Below are 19,175 nucleotides of genomic sequence, written 5' to 3'. Positions count from 1 at the left end.
TCCTAGGGAATATTGTTGTGATGAAATTCAATTCAACTACATAAATGTGAATCGTGATACTATGTGTGATATCTTGTGTTATCCGATTTATAACACACATTTGAAAGACGTTAGAATCTTGTATATAATCAAACTAGACAAGGTTACAAAAAGTTAAGGGAAAAAATCAACATAATATTCCTAATCTTAATGTGAAGAATGTTTCCGTGAGCACGTGTATCTAAGTTTGATATGTTACTACAACATGAAAGTCAAAAGCAAATGCTTCCCATCCACATGAAGTCACCAATAAAGTAACCATAAAAGGACAGGGTTGGAACCTACAAGTTCATACCTATTTTCTTCAATTTCAATGTATGTGTTGTGTACGAAGCACGACCAACTACTACCATGCGCAAAACGTTTGTACAAGAAGTATGTCACAAGAAGATCATGGTAATTTCTAATTACAATTTTGAATTTCTGACTCCTCACTTTTGCAAGTGACAAGCAACATATATGGCCCACTGCGACAAGAGAGCATTTCCCCAAGTAGGACTCATTTGACCATACAACATATTTGCCTCATCTATCTATCTATGTACATGAAATTGCAAACCAATGGAATTTACATAACAAGAGTAATATATATTGAGGATCCATTATTTCGATATGGGGTATTTGTGCCATACGATTGGAGCACAACCAATGGATCGGTGTGTGGGGACAAATGGCATTAACTTTTAACTTGACATTGTAGTGCCCTAAGAAATCCGTTTGCTCAGAAATTTCCCAATGAAGTAGATCGTTTGTGATCCATTTTCCCTTGGGAACGAGAGTGTGTGGTTCATGTATACATAAGGTCCTAAGGTTACAAGATTAAGATGCAAACCATGAACATCACATGATAAGAATAATATAGGAGGATGGTGTATGTTGAAATGACAGGAGATCCTTCACTAGGCATTGGATTGCATAGTGTGGGGGCGAAGCCGATCCGAGAAGCGGCGAGGTCGTAGTGCACCAGGAAATCCTGCTGCTGGATATTACCGATGAAGTTCTTTGCTCCGTCGCCTAATTTCCCGGCATTGCCGAATGCGAGACAATATTGCCTATACCCCCCGGATGAGGAGGAGGAGGAGGAGGCCGTGACGATACGGAAGAGATGGTCGGCCCGAAGGTCGAGGTCCACTCCCCCACTTAAATGCAATGTCACGTTGGGCACGGCTGGTGTGGAGGACGCCTGGTAGCACACCGTCGCCCCGTTCACCCCGTGGTCCACCAATGCCAATCCCGGATCCATCTCCGCGTGAAAGGCCTCCACGAAGACCGAATACGCCTCCTCCACCAATGACGTGATCGTGGTCCCGGAATCGATGACGGTACCTCCATGTCCCGTGCTGGGATCGATCGCCCACGCGCTCGACGGGATGCCGAGCCGCCTCCCGTGCACCGACATGCCTGTCACATCGAGGTAGTAGAATTGCGAAGTGAAGGTGGATATGGTGTTTCGGATCATCGGGGTGTATTTCAGTACCGGCGGTGTCGAAGAAGAAGATGTAGTGGTGGTGGTGGCATTGGCTCCACCGAATGTGAGGTAGCCAGAGACGTCGACCGATCGGAATCGGCTGGGGAGGCAATACGCGAATGTTCCGACACCGAGCTGAGAGACGATGGAGAGCGGGCCTCGGTTGAGGCCGAGCATTCCCGAGGCGTTGAACCGTGTCTCGATGCCTTCGTTCCGGGTGCCGCATCCGAAGAGGAAGCCGGGGTGCCGGAGGAGGCCCCCAGGAAGATCGGTCGTGTTGATCGAGGAGATGAGGGTAAGGGTGTCATTGGACAGCCACCCGAAGCTTGTGCTATTATCGGCATATGTTACGGAGTAGCCGCACACCTTGCTAGATGACTTAGGGGGGCCGGTGCAAGATGTAGTGATGCCGTCGTTAATGCTCGAGTTTCCCGGTTTAATCTCGCATTCCCCCGTTCCGTCCGCGCTACACGGATTAGTGGCGAAAGTAGTCGAAGCCAAAGGGTCGAAGATGGGGAATCCCGGTTGCTGTGCCCCGCATCGGTCACATGGCTCGCATTGTACCCAGCCGAGCGCGCTCCCCGAATCCATGATGAGAGCCACATCTATGGCCGGAGTCCCGAGCTTCATAATAGCAAAATATTGACCCGAGGATTGGCCAAGGGTGATAACCTCGCTCCGATATTGCGGCTGGTCCGGCGACAACAGCCCCCGGCCGGGGCCGGGGCCAGGGCCGGGGATTGATTGATCGGCCAATGCTCTACGAAGAGGCATAGAGTATTCATATGTCGACGCAATGATATCTTTGGTGTGCAAATCATCCCCATGATCCGGTATTTGTCGGGATCGGATCGACAATCTTGTTGACACCGGATGGTTATAGGATGGTGTGACATAATGGGGAATGGGATATGTTTGCACTTGAGTATCGTCGAGCAGATCGGACGAATCGGCCAATCGACGGTCACGGAGGTGATAGGCAGGAAATGTGATCGCGATGGGTTTTTGATGGGCGGCACGAGCAGATTGAATGCTATATGCTGAGTACGATCGAATGAGACAGAATGTCGAAGGAATGATGAGAATCAGGAGATAATTTAGATGTGAAGGATGCATGACTAGCTGTTATGTATGTAGATTGATTAATCACAATGGTTTTGTTTTAGTTCAATGTTGACCCAATGGTTTGTTTTTGTGAACAAAGAATAGTCTTCTAAAAAACACCAGGCCTTGGATTGTGTACCTAAGGGGTCAATATTTGAGTAAATAAATTAAACATGGTGTGAAAACGAACACAAAGGAGGGTCACCATATTGTCGATACATTTGTGTTGCGATCGACGATCGTGATCATCATCACTATTCATATTATGTCCTCGGGACAAAGCACCACATCATGTGTAGATGCCCTTATCTTGTGCACACACACACTATACACATGGTTAGACCCTTTTTTCTAATGTTTTAAATTTTAATATATGATCAACATGGGGTAATGGATATTTTATTATAATCAACAATCTACATGTTGCAATAATATTACTATGACACCATGATTTGTTGATTTTCTACTTCATTGTCGTGTTTCTTTCATAATATGCTTGTGCATATACTTGGGTTTGTATTTGACCTTTGAGAAATGATAATAAAGTCGATATCTATATATACTAGTCAATGTTGATGCCACATGATCATTATAGGCCACAACAACTCAATCGATAACCCCCATCATGCACTGTAATGGAATTGAAGTTCATGAGCCTAGTGATGGAGCATGGTTTCTAGTTTTGTTTCCATAGAAATCCTAGTTTTCTCGATGGAAGTCAATATCATAAAAATTCTCATCAATTACTAGTATAATTTGCAAATCATACTTCAGTATATCTTCTACACTTTGTTCATTGATCATTGTAAATCTATGCGAAGAGTTTGGCAACTTTTCACATAATGTTGTTGGGCAAAGTCACTTACATTGATTATGTGTTGTGAGTATATGCTCAAGATTGATACAATTCAAAACCAACAATGAAACAAGTGGATTACCAAACCTTGAGAATTCATTTTTTACCAAAGTGTTATCCATCAAAGGACGAACTTTGCAAATATACAATATGAATTGTTTCATTTATACATCATAAGACTCAACTTTGAATTACAACAAGTATGAACATAAATGTACAGTTGATTTTGCGGATGTTTGATATCCGATGAACCAATTTGAGGATTAAAGTCAATAAGAAGGTGTAGGGAAACTTGCAAAATCTACTAGCCTGTGATGCCTTGCAATTTTGGGATGCCAGAGATATGAGGGGTAATTAAGATGTCTTCAAAGAGCAAGAGATCCATTGGTGATGACCATTAGATCGGGTTATAAAATGATATTGTTTTCTTCTTGTTTAGATCAAAAGGGCCTTGTAATAATTTATTAATTTCTATTTAAATTTAGTTAATAACATTTTCTACTTTCTAATTCTCGACAACTTTATAAGCTTTAATGATACAAAATGATCCTAGGTCTAAGTTGCATAGCCATAAATCTAAAAGACTATTTATGCGCTTGTAATGAATTTTGAAAAATAAAAATAAACCCAAAGTCTCCATTTTCCGTGCTTGATGGTCGGGATGCCAGAGATATGAGGGGTAATTAAGATGTCTTCAAAGAGCTAGAGATCCATTGGTGATGACCATTAGATCGGGTTATAAAATTATATTGTTTTCTTCTTGTTTAGTTCAAAAGGGCCTTGTACGAATTTATTAATTTCTTTTTATATTTAGTTCATAACATTTTCTACTTTCTAATTCTCGACAACTTTATAAGCTTTAATGATACAAAATGAGCCTAGGTCTAAGTTGCATAGCCATAAATCTAAAAGACTATTTATGCGCTTGTAATGAATTTTGAAAAATAAAAATAAACTCAAAGTCTCCATTGTCCGTGCTTGATGGTCGGGATGCCAGAGATATGAGGGGTAATTAAGATGTCTTCAAAGAGCTAGAGATCCATTGGTGATGGCCATTAGATTGGGTTATAAAATTATATTGTTTTCTTCTTGTTTAGTTTAAGAATTTATTAATTTCTTTTTATATTTAGTTAATAACATTTTCTACTTTCTAATTCTCGACAACTTTATAAGCTTTAATGATATTGAATGAGCCTAGGTCTAAGTTGCATAGCCATAAATCTAAAAGACTAATGAATTTTGAAAAATAACAAAGTCTCCATTGTCCGTGCTTGATGGCCCTACCCTGTCTCAAACGATGTGGTGGATCAACACCTTCGATATGTCTACTTCCATCTATGTGAGGATGATGCTTTGTGTACATAAAGCCTTTGAACATGGTGTCTCAAGTGAGATTCGTAGATATGTGTGTAATCATGGTGTCTCAAGTGAGATTCATAGATATGTGTGTAACCAAGGTATGAGAATGAATTCTAGAAACACATAATATGGGGTGTTGTCTATATGGCCAATAGAAGAAGAGAGGTAACTACTAACAACTCGAACAATGAGAGGCATGCATATGAACAAGGGGATCAAGAATTTGATTATTAAAAAGATTCATATTTCACATCATCATGAAAGGATAAAGAAAGTAGGAATAAAATCATCCAAGATGTAGAATTTGATAGAATGGGACCAAACCTTAATGATATTAGCCATCAACTTAGTTTACCAAATGTAACCAAAACAAAATAATAGGAAAATGACAATATGCAATAAATTTGATCCACAAACATCAAAGGTTGTGATTTGGAAGAACTATGCCATGTAGACCTTGAGATAAATAAGATCTTTGTGGATCATTTAATCTAGAAAGCACAATGAATCCAAGAGGATGCAAGATCTTGCACTAGGTGCACTACAAGGGAACTCTACCTCTTTTAATACACAAACCTTTGTGAAATTAATACTAACAAATGAGTTTGCTCTAGACAATTTTGTTGTAGAATCAGAAACCTCACAAAATATATTTATGATGAAATAGCATTAAAGTTTCCATGCAAGGTCAATGAATCCAAGAGTATCCAAAATCTTTCACTAGGTGCATTACAAAAACCATCCAACCTTAAGCTCTTTGGATATCCAAATCTTTGTGTACATCACTACAAAAGAAAGAAATGTTACTGACACTTTTGTTCTAAGATAAGAAACTTGACGAAATGTACTTTTGGCAAAAAACATCTAGAATTGCATCTCTTTACCATTGCTTGTTTACACCATGAATTTGGCAATAATCCTTCAATTTCCAAAATAATCTAGATAGTTTGGAATTTTCACCACTATTTACGCAATAAAAAAACAAAACTATTGAAACATGTGTGTCCACAAAATGTGGGCAAGACCAATAAGGTCTTGATCCAAGATTATGCCTTTTGAGTTATTCAAAGTTGGTGTCTACATAGGAATGAAAGCCCACTCCAGTTCTTTTGTCATGTCAATAGGTTCATATGAATCTAGAATTGCCTTTGCATGTGAATATGTGCCCATGTCGGTGGAACATGTACACTTGTGAATGACCGTGTCCATTGCATACATGTGTTTTAATGTGAGTTCAGAAGTATGCTTTCTCTTTTTCAGCAAAAAGAGCTCTTTCATGCATCGATGCTCAATTCCGGGCACTGTTCATTGTGCTCCTTGCCTTTAGCTACCATGTAAACACTTCTCCAGACTGGATGTCTTAACATTTCTATTGTGGTAAACTACACATAGTATAAACCGGCAAAACATGCAAAACATGTGCTAACATCTCAACAATTGTCGTACATACAAAACATGTGCTTAGAATGTCAAAAATTGTGATACTTAAAAACGATGCATTAAATAGTTAGTTACTTAAAAAGACGAGATATCTGTCAGTGTTTAGCATAAGAGGAGATTTCTGTGACATCTGTCAATTGCTCACTAAAAGCCTTCATTGAGTTCTCTCACAATAAATTAGAAAAAAAATTAGAACATGATTATACAATCATTTCCCCCTGCCAAGGTTTTTATTTTCTTGGATTACCAGCTGAGAAGTGTCTTATATGGTGAAGACTCCTGACTTGCAACCATCCAAAAACCAAAACAATCCAATACAATTATCGCCTTAGATCTAATTTTATTTCCTATGGTCAATCATTACAAAGAAATTGATATTGGTTTATTCTACTACCAAAATTGCAATTGTGCAACCATATTCCCGATGTGGGAACATTGTACACAAATTCAAACAATTATACGCCCTTCGTGACCTCATGAATAGCAGTTGCTAGATATTTCACATTACCCGATGTAACACCTGCCATGCTGTTGAGAAAAATAGTAGTAACTTTTTAGTTGAACATTATGTGGAACCAGAATATGATGTGTCAAAATTTTATTATTGACTACAAAAATACCCCTACCTGAGTGTCCCCTAAAGTTTTCAAAACTTACCAGATTACCAAGGTAACTCATAAGCTGAAAGATGGAGTTTTCTGGTAAGTTTTAGAAAATTAGGGGTAGTCTGGTGTTTTCCTACCTACCTAAAATTAACTAGAATTTCTAAATACCTGATTCGACCATTTCTAGTCATGTAGACATGAAACTCCTGTGTCATCCGATCAACTTGCTCTGGTGTAAGACCGCTATAGCAAAACATACCAATCTGGAAAAATGACCACACAAAAGCTTAACCATAAAAGAAATTTCCAATCATTCAAACAGAACACGTAAATCTTAGCTTCACCTACCTGGTCAGTAATATGCTCCCAATTGTGTTTAGATCCCAACTCCTCTAGGTTCTTGCGTAAAGTTGTTCTCATGCCAATGATTCGATCAGCCATATCCTGCAAACATGACATATTTCTAAGATGCCTTCACAATTTCAAATCGCATTTATCTTTACTCCGATTGACTTCACAATAGCATCATCGAATAATACAGGTAACCATGGAATTTAGAGTTCAATCAGTCCCTTAGACTGTCTGATTGTCTAAAGTTAAATGACCTTCTGGTACCTTCTGGTATACAACTTCTAGAATTTATCTTTGAGTTCCTTTTTGAGAAAAAAACAATGAATGTATAATTGTCTAAGGTTAAATGCCCTTTTGCTATACAACTTCTACGATTTTTCTGAGTTCTCTTTTAGAAGGAGAAAATATGTATATGATCGTCAAAGGTTAATAAACAACCTTCTGTTACAAAATTTCAAGAGATTTTCTGAGTTCCTTTTTTAGAAAGAAACAATGACTGTATATAATTGTCTAAGGTTAAACAACCTTCCGCTATACAACTTCAAGAATTTGTGTCTGCGTGCTCTTTGAGGAGACAATATCTGTATGCTTTGTCTTAAGTTTAAATGACCTTCTACTATACACCTTCCAGGATTTACCTTTAGAGTTCTTTTTGAGAAGACAAAATATAGTCCATTGGATATTTGTTTCATGGAATATTCTATTGTGGTTTCTAACCTTATTTGGCAATGTGTTTAAGTTAATAACATAGCAACATTATTACCTTGACTTCCTTGAACCAAAGTTCCTTCAAATCTGGGTTTGAGAGAATCTCTGTTACTAAAAGAGAACCATGAACTGGTGGACTACTGTACATCGGACGAGCAATGTACTCCAGCTGACTTTTTGCAGCTGTTGCCTCTGCTGCATCATCGCATATAATACTAGCCATGAAAAAAAGAAACACAGCTTTATATACTATAGAATAAAAACACAGATATTACTCTATAAAAGATAATTTAGGAACTACCTTATGCACCCAATCCTTTGCCCATATAGACCCATGCTTTTTGCAAAAGATTGAGCACAGGCCAACTGATGACCATCTTCTAAAAAGATCCTGATGGCTTGATTATCCTTTTGAGTGTCACCGCTTGCAAATCCTTGATATGCCATGTCAAACAATGGAAAATGCCCTTTACCCTATACAAAAGGAATTGCAATTATAATCATCTATTTAAACTGGTATGCTCTATCATCACAAGGATGATTTAGCGATGTTATTGAGAAACACCTTGAGAAGTTGTGAAAGTTCTTTCCATTGCTCAGGAGTAGGATCCACCCCAGTTGGATTATGAGCACAAGCATGCAGCAGAATGATGGAACCTCGTGGAGCTTTCTGTGAAAGACTTGATGCGATGTAAAGTTCCAACATTCCATTATGTTTCGTAAAGTAATCAAATTTACAAATAATCAACACTTTGGCAAAGTTTACCAAGTTCATAACAATTCAATACTCTCAAAAAAACAAGCTGCACAGCTAAAACAACCTAATGAGTAATGTTAAATCTAGCATGACAAGGTTACCTTCAAATCCTCCTTCAATCCATCAAAATCCAAGCCTCGTGTACTGGGCTTGTAATATCTATATGTAAACTGCTTCACACCAGCATCCTTGAAGATGTTGTGATGACTACAATGCAACCATCCAAAAACTATATAAGAACTACAAAGAATATTTCCAAATCACTAACATCCTTGAAAATGCTGTGATCACTAAAACTGCATAAGAACTAGAAAGAATATTTCTTAACACAAACAGATAATGTAATAAAATATATGCAATGCAAAATTTCATAAGACAGATTCATTAATAATACTAAATTTAATAGTATAATCTTGTAAGATGGTAAATATGATCACAGCAGCAAAACTACCCAGCACTACATTAGAGCTAGATACCATAACAAATTTAAATATATATATAATCCAGGGAGAAAGTAAAATCACCCAAAACATCATCAGAAGCAAATACAAAAAACAAAATTCAAGAAACAAACTTAAATGGAATAAGGAAGTTGGTGAAAAATGTTCCAAAGGCTAAAAGAACCAGCCAAAATTATATCAGAACTAGAATAAATAAATAAAAACTCAAAATACAACACGTAGAGAGAAAGTAGGTTAAAACTTAAGATGTTGCCATCACTGACAGCAAACAAAAATATAACTATATGAAGTGAGAAAGTGTGTGAACACATTGTGACTGAAGGCCAAAAACAAGCCTGAACTATCACACTAAAACCAATGATAAATGTTAAAAACAAACATTAAAATGATGAGAGATTATAGGCATTGGGCTTACTTTGACCACGTTGGATTGGGTAGAAATGCAGGAGAATCTGGTTGAAATCTCTTCACAAACTCTGCAAAGAGGCGAACAGCACCAGTACCAGAAAGTGCTTGCACAGATGCAACTCTCTTTTCTTTCAAAACCTGAGCATCTTCACCATAAGCTAGCTTCACTGCTAATTCGCAATACTGAGCACTTCCACCCATGGGTAGATACTCCCTGGGAATTTGGAATGAGTAAAAAACGGTCAGTTTAATCATCCTATTCTTGACATATCCTCCTGAAATAAATGCTTGCTTCAAGCACAATAAGCATTTCACCATCTCACAGTTCACTAGATGCATATTTGGTCAAAAATATGGGTGTAACTAGCATCTTGAAGTCACTTCCTGATAAAGACCCATATTCCAAACTTATTGAGATGTACACAGGTTCACTCACACATCATCCATTGCATGCAACTTTAGATTCAAGAATTATAAGTTTCTTACATTAACTCGCGGCCACCAATACGACGTTCTGCTTCTCTAACACATTCAAGCACAACAGGTTTCCCCTCATCACTGCGATAAGCACCCTGGGAAAGTATAAAGATGCCAGAGTTTACACTAAGTAGAAAACATCTGAAAATTCAACAGAGTGAGAAACTTGGGAATAATTCAATCTGCAGATTATTCGGTAAAAATACAATCTTTTGGTGCTGATATATAATCAAAATGGAAGGCAAAACTGCTCATCCTAAATCCTTCATGTGCTGAATAGCTACGCAAGACAAGTTTAACATAGGATCACTCACTTTTAAGTTTAAAAAAATACTAGGCTGCAATTGGCATCTTATCTATAAATCTGGAACTAAAAATGTGCTTGGGAACACTGTTTTTCCGTGATAAGCAAACAAAATCAAATTGCTAGACATTACCAGCTAGGACGCAAGAAGCTATGGTCAATGGAGAATCATATACATCAAAATGCAGGCTAAGCAGACATATATGAGATCTAGAACTCTAATCAGCAGCATATGAGGAATCACGGATGGCTTGCAAAGAAGAAAACCCCACACATCAAAATTGAACTACTCAGATATATTAATACAAACTACTCATCTAAATACGCGATCTTTAAATTTCTCATATACAACAACGCAGCATAAGATAGATGAGAGCATCCTCTCCAAAGCAAATGCAGCTGGCAAAACGTAAAACACAGACTGATGCAAAATCACAAATTAGAAAGCAAATGATTTGCATGAAAAACTAATGTAAATAAATGAGTTCACGCAAGAAACTTGAGGAATTTACATGATGTAAACTAACGGTAAAACAACTAAAATAGACAGAGATAAAGAGATACAGACAAAACAAAACAAACGTCAAGGTAGATAATGGTAGTAGAAATCAAAACTTAATCTTAAAAGCAGACATGTTTAATACACAAAACTTCTTTATGGAACAACACAGAACGAGAACGCAAAGAGCTGGAGGCGGAGAGCAAAGGAAGACACCGATTTTGCAGAGACAGATCACAGAGACAATAAGAAAAGCCGTGACCTTCTGCCGTTTCGATGGTAACTGATGAAAATCGAACAGAATTGTATACATTAAGACGATAGAAACTGCGCATGTGAGAGAGAGAGAGAGAGGGAAAAAGAGATGGAACATGAGTCGTCGTTCCAGAAGAGACCGAGCTGATACAAGATCATATGGCACAGATCATACAGAGACTTACAATCAAAATTAGCTTACGCAGAGAAATTCATATATCGTACCGCGAAAGAAGGATATTGTACAGAGAGAAACACGGAGTATGCAGAGAAAAGTCTGGCTTTAACAGTGCTAAAAAGACAGTAGGCAGAGATAAGGAGGGAGGGAGGGAGGGAGAGACGTACCACGCCAACGTTGATTTTTGCAGGATTAGTGTCGGCGAGGAAAGCAGAAGTGACGCCAAGGATAGGGTCGCGAGGGGCAGGTTCAACAGAGCTCCACCAGCCATAGCCAGAAGACATGAAACGGCTTCTCGATGCACGGCAACCATGAAGAAGAGCTCCAAAATCAGCAGGACCATGAGCAAGGGCACGAGGAGCAGAAGAAGCAGCGGCGGCCGCCAATAGTCGGGTTGAAGACCTAGCGTACGCCATGGATACTTCTTCTTCTTCTTCTTCTTCTTCTTCTTCTTCTTCTGCTTCTTCTTCTTCTTCTTCTTCTGCGTCTTCTGCTTCTTCTTCTTCGTCTGCTTCTGCGTTCTGCAGCGTCTGCGCACAGTGAGCGAAGAAGAAGAAGAAGAAGAAGAATTAATTAATTATTAAATTCTAAATAATGGAAAATAAATGATAAATATAATAAATAATCAGCAATAATCGAGTGAATAGAAATAAAAATAAATAAAAAGAATCTCCGTAAGATATTTATTTATTTATTTTTATGTAATTTATTAGTTGATTATTTATCGAGATTATGTATGTTAATTTATGGATGCGCTTTTGCAGTAGCAAGAAAAAATGAAAAAAAAACAAATAAGAAGATAATATAAATAATAAAACACATTTCCTTCTAGAGAAAATATGAAATGCTTCATTTTCTTTGTTTGTTTGTTTTTTTTTTTCTCTACCTCCTGCTTTTTTAGGAGGAGATTAGGTGTGAATGAGCCCTTATCTTGTTTCTTTCTTTACTTATTATTTTCTTTTGGTTGGAGGAGGAAACGGGTTAGTTGGGCCCCCACCCGCCCTCAAATCATCCTGACCGTCCATCCATTCTGTTTTTGCGTCTTTTTTTGTCCTTTTTTCCTCGGCCCTCCGATTCTCTCTCCCGTCCTCCCAATGATTCTGGGCCCCCCACCACCATCCCTTTCTCCCCCCCTTAAGGAAACCCGAAACCTCGAGCAAGCTCCTTGTCCATCCGTCCACCCGCCCGCCCACCCGCCCGCCCATCCCACTTGCTTCAGTTACCCTGCTTCTATGATCAATGCACCCAGGCTTCCCCTCGTGCGTGCCTTAGCTCGCCGGCCTACCTCCCTATCTACTAACTACCACACCACACACACACACTCTGCCCCCTCCACGTGATTACACTAGTAGCCATCTCGGAAAGCCCCTTCACCACACCGTGTCCCCCCCATTGGCCTCCCGAAACTTGCTTTTTCATGAAAACATGCGCACTTTTAGCGATGAGCACGGTTTCGGCTCGAACCGAACCGAACCATTAAGCCATGTTTAACGGTTTATTAGTCCCAACAAATAATAATGGTTTGGACTTTTAATAAATGGTTCAATTTCGGTTCGGTTTGGTCCTAAAACTCAGGTTTATCGGTTTAAAGCTTTATTGGTTTTTGGTTAACCGTTTTTTTTCACCTTAATAGTTTATTAATTTAATGGTTTTTTATTGATTTTATTAGTTTAACTTAAATATTTATTTAATTTAATGGTTTAATTAAAGTTTTTTTTTTAATTTAACTTAAATGCTTATTGAATTTAATGTATTTTTGTTTATTTAGATTTTTAATTAATTTGACGTAAAAGAAAAAGACAACCATATTGGAGGCAAGAAATGAACCCTTCTTTTTCCTTTGCTTACGATGAATGCATGAGTTACACATAGTTTGACTAAATTTATGACTACTATTTACAAAATTAGAACATGTCAATTCTGTCAAGAACAATACCTTACATTTTGCTCATTCTAATTAGCATCTTTACTTGTCCAAATCCGGACTTGATTCAAAGACCTCGAGTGGGTTAGATTAGCATGATAACCAACACCACCATCTAAACCTGTTGACAATAAATCATTGAATTGCACATAGATCCATTAAAACAAATTTGGAAATGCTGCCAAAGCGATTGTGTTGTGGCAGCTAGCTTGGATCCATTCAATAAAAGATTGCTTTTAGTAGAAATTCAAGATAACTAGTGTTGGGCTATCGTGATAACCAACTACACCATCTGAACAATTCAATAATATATTGTTGTTGCTAAAAAGATTGTATTTAATAAGTAGCTTGGATCTATTCAATAAAAAGACTTTTCTTATAAAAAATTCAAAATGTCAATTCAGAAAAGAATAGCTTCTGGTTGTAAGTAGCATCTTTAATTGTCCAAACCCGAACTCGACCCGAAGACTTCTAGTGTGTTAGAGTAGCATAATAACCAAAAACACCATCTGGACCTTTGAAGAATATGTTGTTACATTGATCAAATTTAGTAAGTAGCTTGGATCTATTCAATAAATGACTTTTCTTATAAAAAATTCAAAATGTCAATTCGGAAAAGAATAGCTTCTGGTTGTAAGTAGCATCTTTAATTGTCCAAACTCGGACTTGAACCGAAGACATCTAGTGTGTTAGAGTAGCATAATAACCAACTACACCATCTGGACCTTTCAAGAATACATTAGTATGTATATTGATTGGATTTAGTAAGTAGCTTGGATCTATTCAATAAAAGACTTTTCTTATAAAAAATTCAAAATGTTGTAAGTAGCATCTTTAATTGTCCAAATTTGGATTCGAACCGAAGATTTCTAGTGTGTTAGAGTAGCATAATAACCAACTACACCACCTGGACCTTTCAAGAATAAGTTGGTACATTGATCAGACTTTGTAAGTAGCTTGGATCTATTCAATAAAAGACTTCTCTTAGAAGAAATTCAAGATGTCGATTTGGAAAAGAATAGTTCAAAACAGTCACCTCGTTTTAATTACCATGTTTACTTGTCCAAACCCGGACTACCAATGACCTCTAGTGTGTGAGACTAGCACGATAACCAACTACACCATCTAGACCCATTTGAGGGTACTAAGGTGAATTTACTAATTAGAAGAAAGGGATTGGAATGATTCTACTACATGCGCAATACAAGTTTGTAAGGTTGACAAGTTGTAGTGCCATTTAGCTCCACGAGGTGTTTGTGAATGCATTCTTTTTAGATAGAAAAAGATTGTGCTATTAGGAGGCAAAAAATGAGGACTTGATTGGAATGTTTCTACTACATGGGAAACAAGAGTTTGTAAGTTTGACAAGTGGTGGTGGCATTTAGCTCCATGGAGTCTTTGTGGCTACATTCTTTTTATTTTGAAAAAGATAGCACTAATGGAGGCTAGAAATGAAGACTTCTTTCTTCTTTGCTTATGAAGAAGATACATGCATGAGTTGCACATAGTTTACAAAATTGGTGTCAATCATTCTAATTTCTACTCATGCTAATTAGCATTTTTTGTTGTCCAAACCCATACTTGAACCGGAGATCTCTAGCTTGATAACCAACTACACCATCTGAACATTTCAATAATACATTCGTCTTTATTTAAAAAAATGATACATCAACTTGATATATTACACATATTCTTTCATTTTTAAATTTGTGAATGAATCTAAATTCACATCTTTTTTAGAAATTATCTTGTGGTTTAGCTTATTGCTAGGCTAGCCATCCATGATTGTGTAATTTGGTTCCCAATCAGTTTACTCCCAAAAAGCGAATCTGAACAAAAAAAATCCAATAGATTCTAATGTGGTAGCTATCACAGCCGGTTTCACAACATCTTACATGTTTCGTATTTACTTTCTAACCGTTGACTGCATTTTTCGTGGTGGTACTATCCAAATAAATTTTTGAATCCTATCAAACATAAAAAAAATTGTGAGGAGACTATTTAAAAAACACCAAATAGTGTCATAAATAAAAAGGATTCTTCAAGAAATTTCATTAATCAAGTAGTTTTGTTAACTCTCCTTGGTTAGGTAGTTGATATTAACAATGAAACCTCTCCTTTTCGCGATTTACCTTTTCCCAAAGAATCAAGTTTTGCAATGTTGTTGCCCATAATACTTCTAGCAATATTGCCAAAGTGATTGCATTTGGTAAGTAGCTTGGACATATTCAATAAAAGACTTTTCTTAGCTGAAATTCAAGACGTCAATTCGGAAAAGAATAGTTTAAAACAACACTCTCCCAGTTGTAAGTAGCAACTTTACTTGTCCAAACCCAAGCTCGAACTGGAGACCTCTAGTGTGTGAGACTAATGTGATAACCAACTACATTTCATTTGGTTGTAATTAGCATTTTTACTTGTCCAAATCCATAATCGTACCATGGACCTCTGGTGTGTGAGACCATGGTGATAATTCAGAAAAAAATAGTTTAAAACATTCTTTGCATTGTAAGTAACATATTTACTTGTCCAAACAAGGGACTCAAACCAAAGACCTCCAACGTGTGAGACTAGCATGATAACCAACTACACCATGTGGACCCATTTGTGAAAATAAATTTTATAGGCATGTACTAATCGTGTGACTATATTCTTTTTATATAGAAAAAGGTAGGTTTAATGGAGGCATGAAATGAAGACTTCTTTTTGCTTTCGTTACGATACATGCATGAGTTGAGTTACACATAATTTGATTGAATAATAGCTATTATTTACAAAAGTATCATTGTCCTCACTCTAATTAGCATCTTTTTTATCCAAACCAAGACTTGTAGTGGAGACCTCTAGTGTGTTTGGACTAGCGTGATAACCAACTACACCATCTGGACATTTCGAGAATATATTGTTGCATTACCAAAGTGATTGTATTTTGTAAGTAGCTTGGATCTAATCAATAAAGGACTTTTTCTTAGCAAAAATTCAAGATGTCAATTCGGAAAATAATAGCTCAAAAAACTCTCCTTGTTATAAGTAGCATCTTTACTTGTCCAAACCCAGACTCCAACTGGAGACCTCTAGTGTGTGAGACTAGTGTGATAACCAACTACTCCATCTAGAGCCATTTGTTAGGTCAATTTTATGAACTTCTACTAAGACGAATTTGCTATTCTTTGTGACTACGTCATTTTAGATATAAAAAAACAGCTTTAATGGATGGAAGAAATGAAGACTTCTTTCTTCTTTGCTTAAGATACATGCATGAGTTGAGTCACACATAGTTTGATTGAATATATGACTGTTATTTAATTAATATAATTTTGCTCATTGTAATTAGCATATTTTCTTGTCCAAACCCAAGTTTGAACCTGAGACCTCTAGTGTGTTAGACATGATAACCAACTACACCTTTCTTCTTTGCTTACACATAGTTTCATTGAATATATGACTATTGTTTAATTAATATAATGCTCATTGTAAATACCATCTTTTCTTGTTCAAACCTAGATTTGAACTTGAGACCTCTAGTGTGTTAGACATGATAACCAACTACCCCATCTAGACATTTCAAATATATATTTTCTTTTTTCACTAAATGATTACATTTGGTAAGTAGTTTGGATCACATAAAAGACATTTTTGGCAGAAATTGAAGATGTCAATTCGAAAAAGAATAGTTCAAAACACTCTCATCGTTGTAAGTAACATCTTTACTTGTCCAAACCCGGACTCAAACCGAAGACCTCTAGTGTGTTAGACTAGCGTGTAGCATATTTCTTTCTCCAAACTCGGACTCGAATTAGAGACCTCTAGTGTGTGAGACTAGCATGATAAGCAAGTACGCCATCTGGATCCATTTGTGAAATTTAATTTCATGGACATCTACTGACATGAATTTGGTAATCTTTGTGACTACGTTCTTTTTAAATAGAAAAAGATAGCTTTAATGGACACAAGAAATGAAGACTTCTTTCTTCTTTACTTACGATACATGCATGAGTTGCGCATAGTTTGATTGAATAAATGACTATTATTTACAAAAAAATGAACGGTGCCAATCATCCTACTCATTCTAATTAGCATATTTTCTTATCCAAACCTGAACTTGGAATTTCTACTACATGGGCACCACGTGTTTGTAAGTTTGACAAGTGGTAGTGGCATTTGGCTTCATGAAGTCTTTGTGACTATGTTCTTTTTAGATAGAAGAACAAGATAGCACTAATGGATAACCAACAACAACACCTGGACCCTTTGTGAAAATCAATTTCATGGACATCTACGATGATGAATTTGCTAATTAGACCAAAGCGATTTGGATGTTTCTACAACATGGGCACCAAGGAACGATACTGATCATTTTGCTCATCCTAATTAACATATTTTCTTGTCGAAACCCGAACTTGAACCAAAGACCTCTAGTGTGTTAGACTAGTGCGACAACTAACTACACCATTTGGAGATTTCGGTAATACATTGTTGTATTGCTAAAATGATTATTTGCTAAGCAGTTAGGATCTATTCAATATTAAAGACTTTTCTTCTTTCAAGATGTCAATTAGGAAAAAAATGGTTCAAAACACTTTCCTCATTGTAGGTAGCATCTTGACTTGTCTAGACCCGGACATGAACCGGAGACCTCTAGCATGTTAGACTAGCGTGATAACCAACTACGCAATCTAGACATTTCAATAATGCTTTATTGTATCAGCAAAGTGACTGCATTTAGTAAGCAGCTTGGATCTATTCAATAAAAGACTTTTCTTAGTAGAAATTCAAGATGTCATTTCGGTAAAGAGCAAAACACTCTCCTTGTTCTGAGTAGCATCTTTACTTGTCCAAACCCAAATTCGAATTGGATACCTCTAGTGTGTTAGACTAGCCTGATAACCAACTACACCATCTACACATATGATCAGTAATGTGATTGCATTTGGTAAGTAGCTTGGATCTATTCAACAATATACTTTTCTTAGTAGAAATTCAAGATGTCATTTCAGAAAAGAGCAAAACACTCTCCTTGGTGTGAATAACATCTTTACTTGTCCAACCTAGGATTCGAATTGGATACCTTTAGTGTGTGAGACTCCTGTGACACGAGCATGATAACCAACCACACCATCTGGACACAATTTGAATATTTGCTGAGATGAATTTTAATTAAAGTGATTACGCTTGGGTCTACTCAAGATGTCAATTCGGAAAACGATAGTTCAAAACACTCTCCTTGTTGTAAGTAGCATCTTTGCTTGTCCAAACCTGGACTTGCACCGGAGACCTCTAGTGTGTTAGACTAGTGTGATAACCAACTACACCATTCGATCAACAATACATTCAATAAAAGACTACACTGAAATTCAAGTTGTCATTTCAGAAAAGAGCAAAACACTCTCATCGTTGTAAGTAGCATCTTTACTTGTCCAAACCCAGACGCAAACTGAAGACCTCAATTGTGTAAGACTAGCATGATAACCAACTACACCATCTAGAGCTTTTATGTTTGAACTAGTTTTGTCTCCATTCACATAAAAAATGCAATGTGATACTTTATTTTCTATATAACCAACTTTTGAACTCATAGAAAAAACAAAAAACAATATCCTCAATGGAATTCATTAACTATGTTGAACAATTTAATTAAGTTATGCAAGTGTTAACTATGTTGAATAAAATAATAAAGAGCTTAGAGAGTATTGATTTGTTTGTATGATAGTATTGCATTTTTGTAATGAAGCGAGTTCAAGTGAATTATTATAGTACGGAAGGAAAGAACCATATATGTAGTCTTATGGTCTAACCTCACACAAATACGAGTACATGCATTAACGTGAAAGGGACAAACAAGGGCATATTAGAATAATTAAATGCTTATACATTTTTCAGAATAAGCTCGTGTTTTTGGAGGTATAATTTAGAAATTATGAATAAGGTATGGAAATTTTTCCATAGACCCAAAATTAGTCACCTCATCATGGATACAATCTT

General features: G+C 36.9%; 2 protein-coding genes across 2 annotated transcripts; both read right to left on the bottom strand.

The window, feature by feature from the left end:
• Positions 1–618: 618 nt before the first annotated feature.
• LOC147853764 (aspartyl protease 25-like) lies at positions 619–1,821 on the bottom strand. The gene has a single exon (XM_087332538.1). The coding sequence runs from the start codon at positions 1,682–1,684 to the stop codon at positions 851–853; it is 834 nt and encodes a 277-aa protein (XP_087188664.1). The 5' UTR covers positions 1,685–1,821; the 3' UTR covers positions 619–850.
• Positions 1,822–6,407: 4,586 nt separating this feature from the next.
• Positions 6,408–11,832, bottom strand: ASP1 (aspartate aminotransferase 1). Its single transcript, XM_087332425.1, has 10 exons — positions 11,437–11,832; positions 10,043–10,128; positions 9,564–9,770; positions 8,789–8,894; positions 8,496–8,600; positions 8,232–8,404; positions 7,986–8,145; positions 7,220–7,315; positions 7,040–7,134; positions 6,408–6,794 (listed from the first exon to the last, which is right to left on the bottom strand). The coding sequence occupies exons 1-10, from the start codon at positions 11,683–11,685 to the stop codon at positions 6,722–6,724; spliced, it is 1,350 nt and encodes a 449-aa protein (XP_087188551.1). The 5' UTR covers positions 11,686–11,832; the 3' UTR covers positions 6,408–6,721.
• Positions 11,833–19,175: the final 7,343 nt, after the last annotated feature.

Source organism: Azolla caroliniana, unplaced genomic scaffold (assembly GCF_043228905.1).
Source record: "Azolla caroliniana isolate FFs.n. ecotype wild unplaced genomic scaffold, voAzoCaro1.0.p SCAF_16, whole genome shotgun sequence".
NCBI classification, from domain to species: domain Eukaryota; kingdom Viridiplantae; phylum Streptophyta; class Polypodiopsida; order Salviniales; family Salviniaceae; genus Azolla; species Azolla caroliniana.
The sequence above is the reverse complement of the archived record's forward strand: the minus strand, read 5'-3'. Positions and strand labels throughout refer to the sequence as shown.

What these genes read in the sequence shown, in the direction of transcription:
- LOC147853764 (XM_087332538.1), bottom strand. Translation starts at nt 1,684, where the DNA reads ATGCTCGGCCTCAACCGAGGCCCGCTCTCCATCGTCTCTCAGCTCGGT.
- ASP1 (XM_087332425.1), bottom strand. Translation starts at nt 11,685, where the DNA reads ATGGCGTACGCTAGGTCTTCAACCCGACTATTGGCGGCCGCCGCTGCT. An exon ending in AACTTTCACAACTTCTCAAG is followed by an intron (nt 8,405 to 8,495) that starts GTGTTTCTCAAT and finishes CCTTTTGTATAG; the next exon opens with GGTAAAGGGCATTTTCCATT. An exon ending in TTTGGTTCAAGGAAGTCAAG is followed by an intron (nt 7,316 to 7,985) that starts GTAATAATGTTG and finishes TCATGTTTGCAG; the next exon opens with GATATGGCTGATCGAATCAT.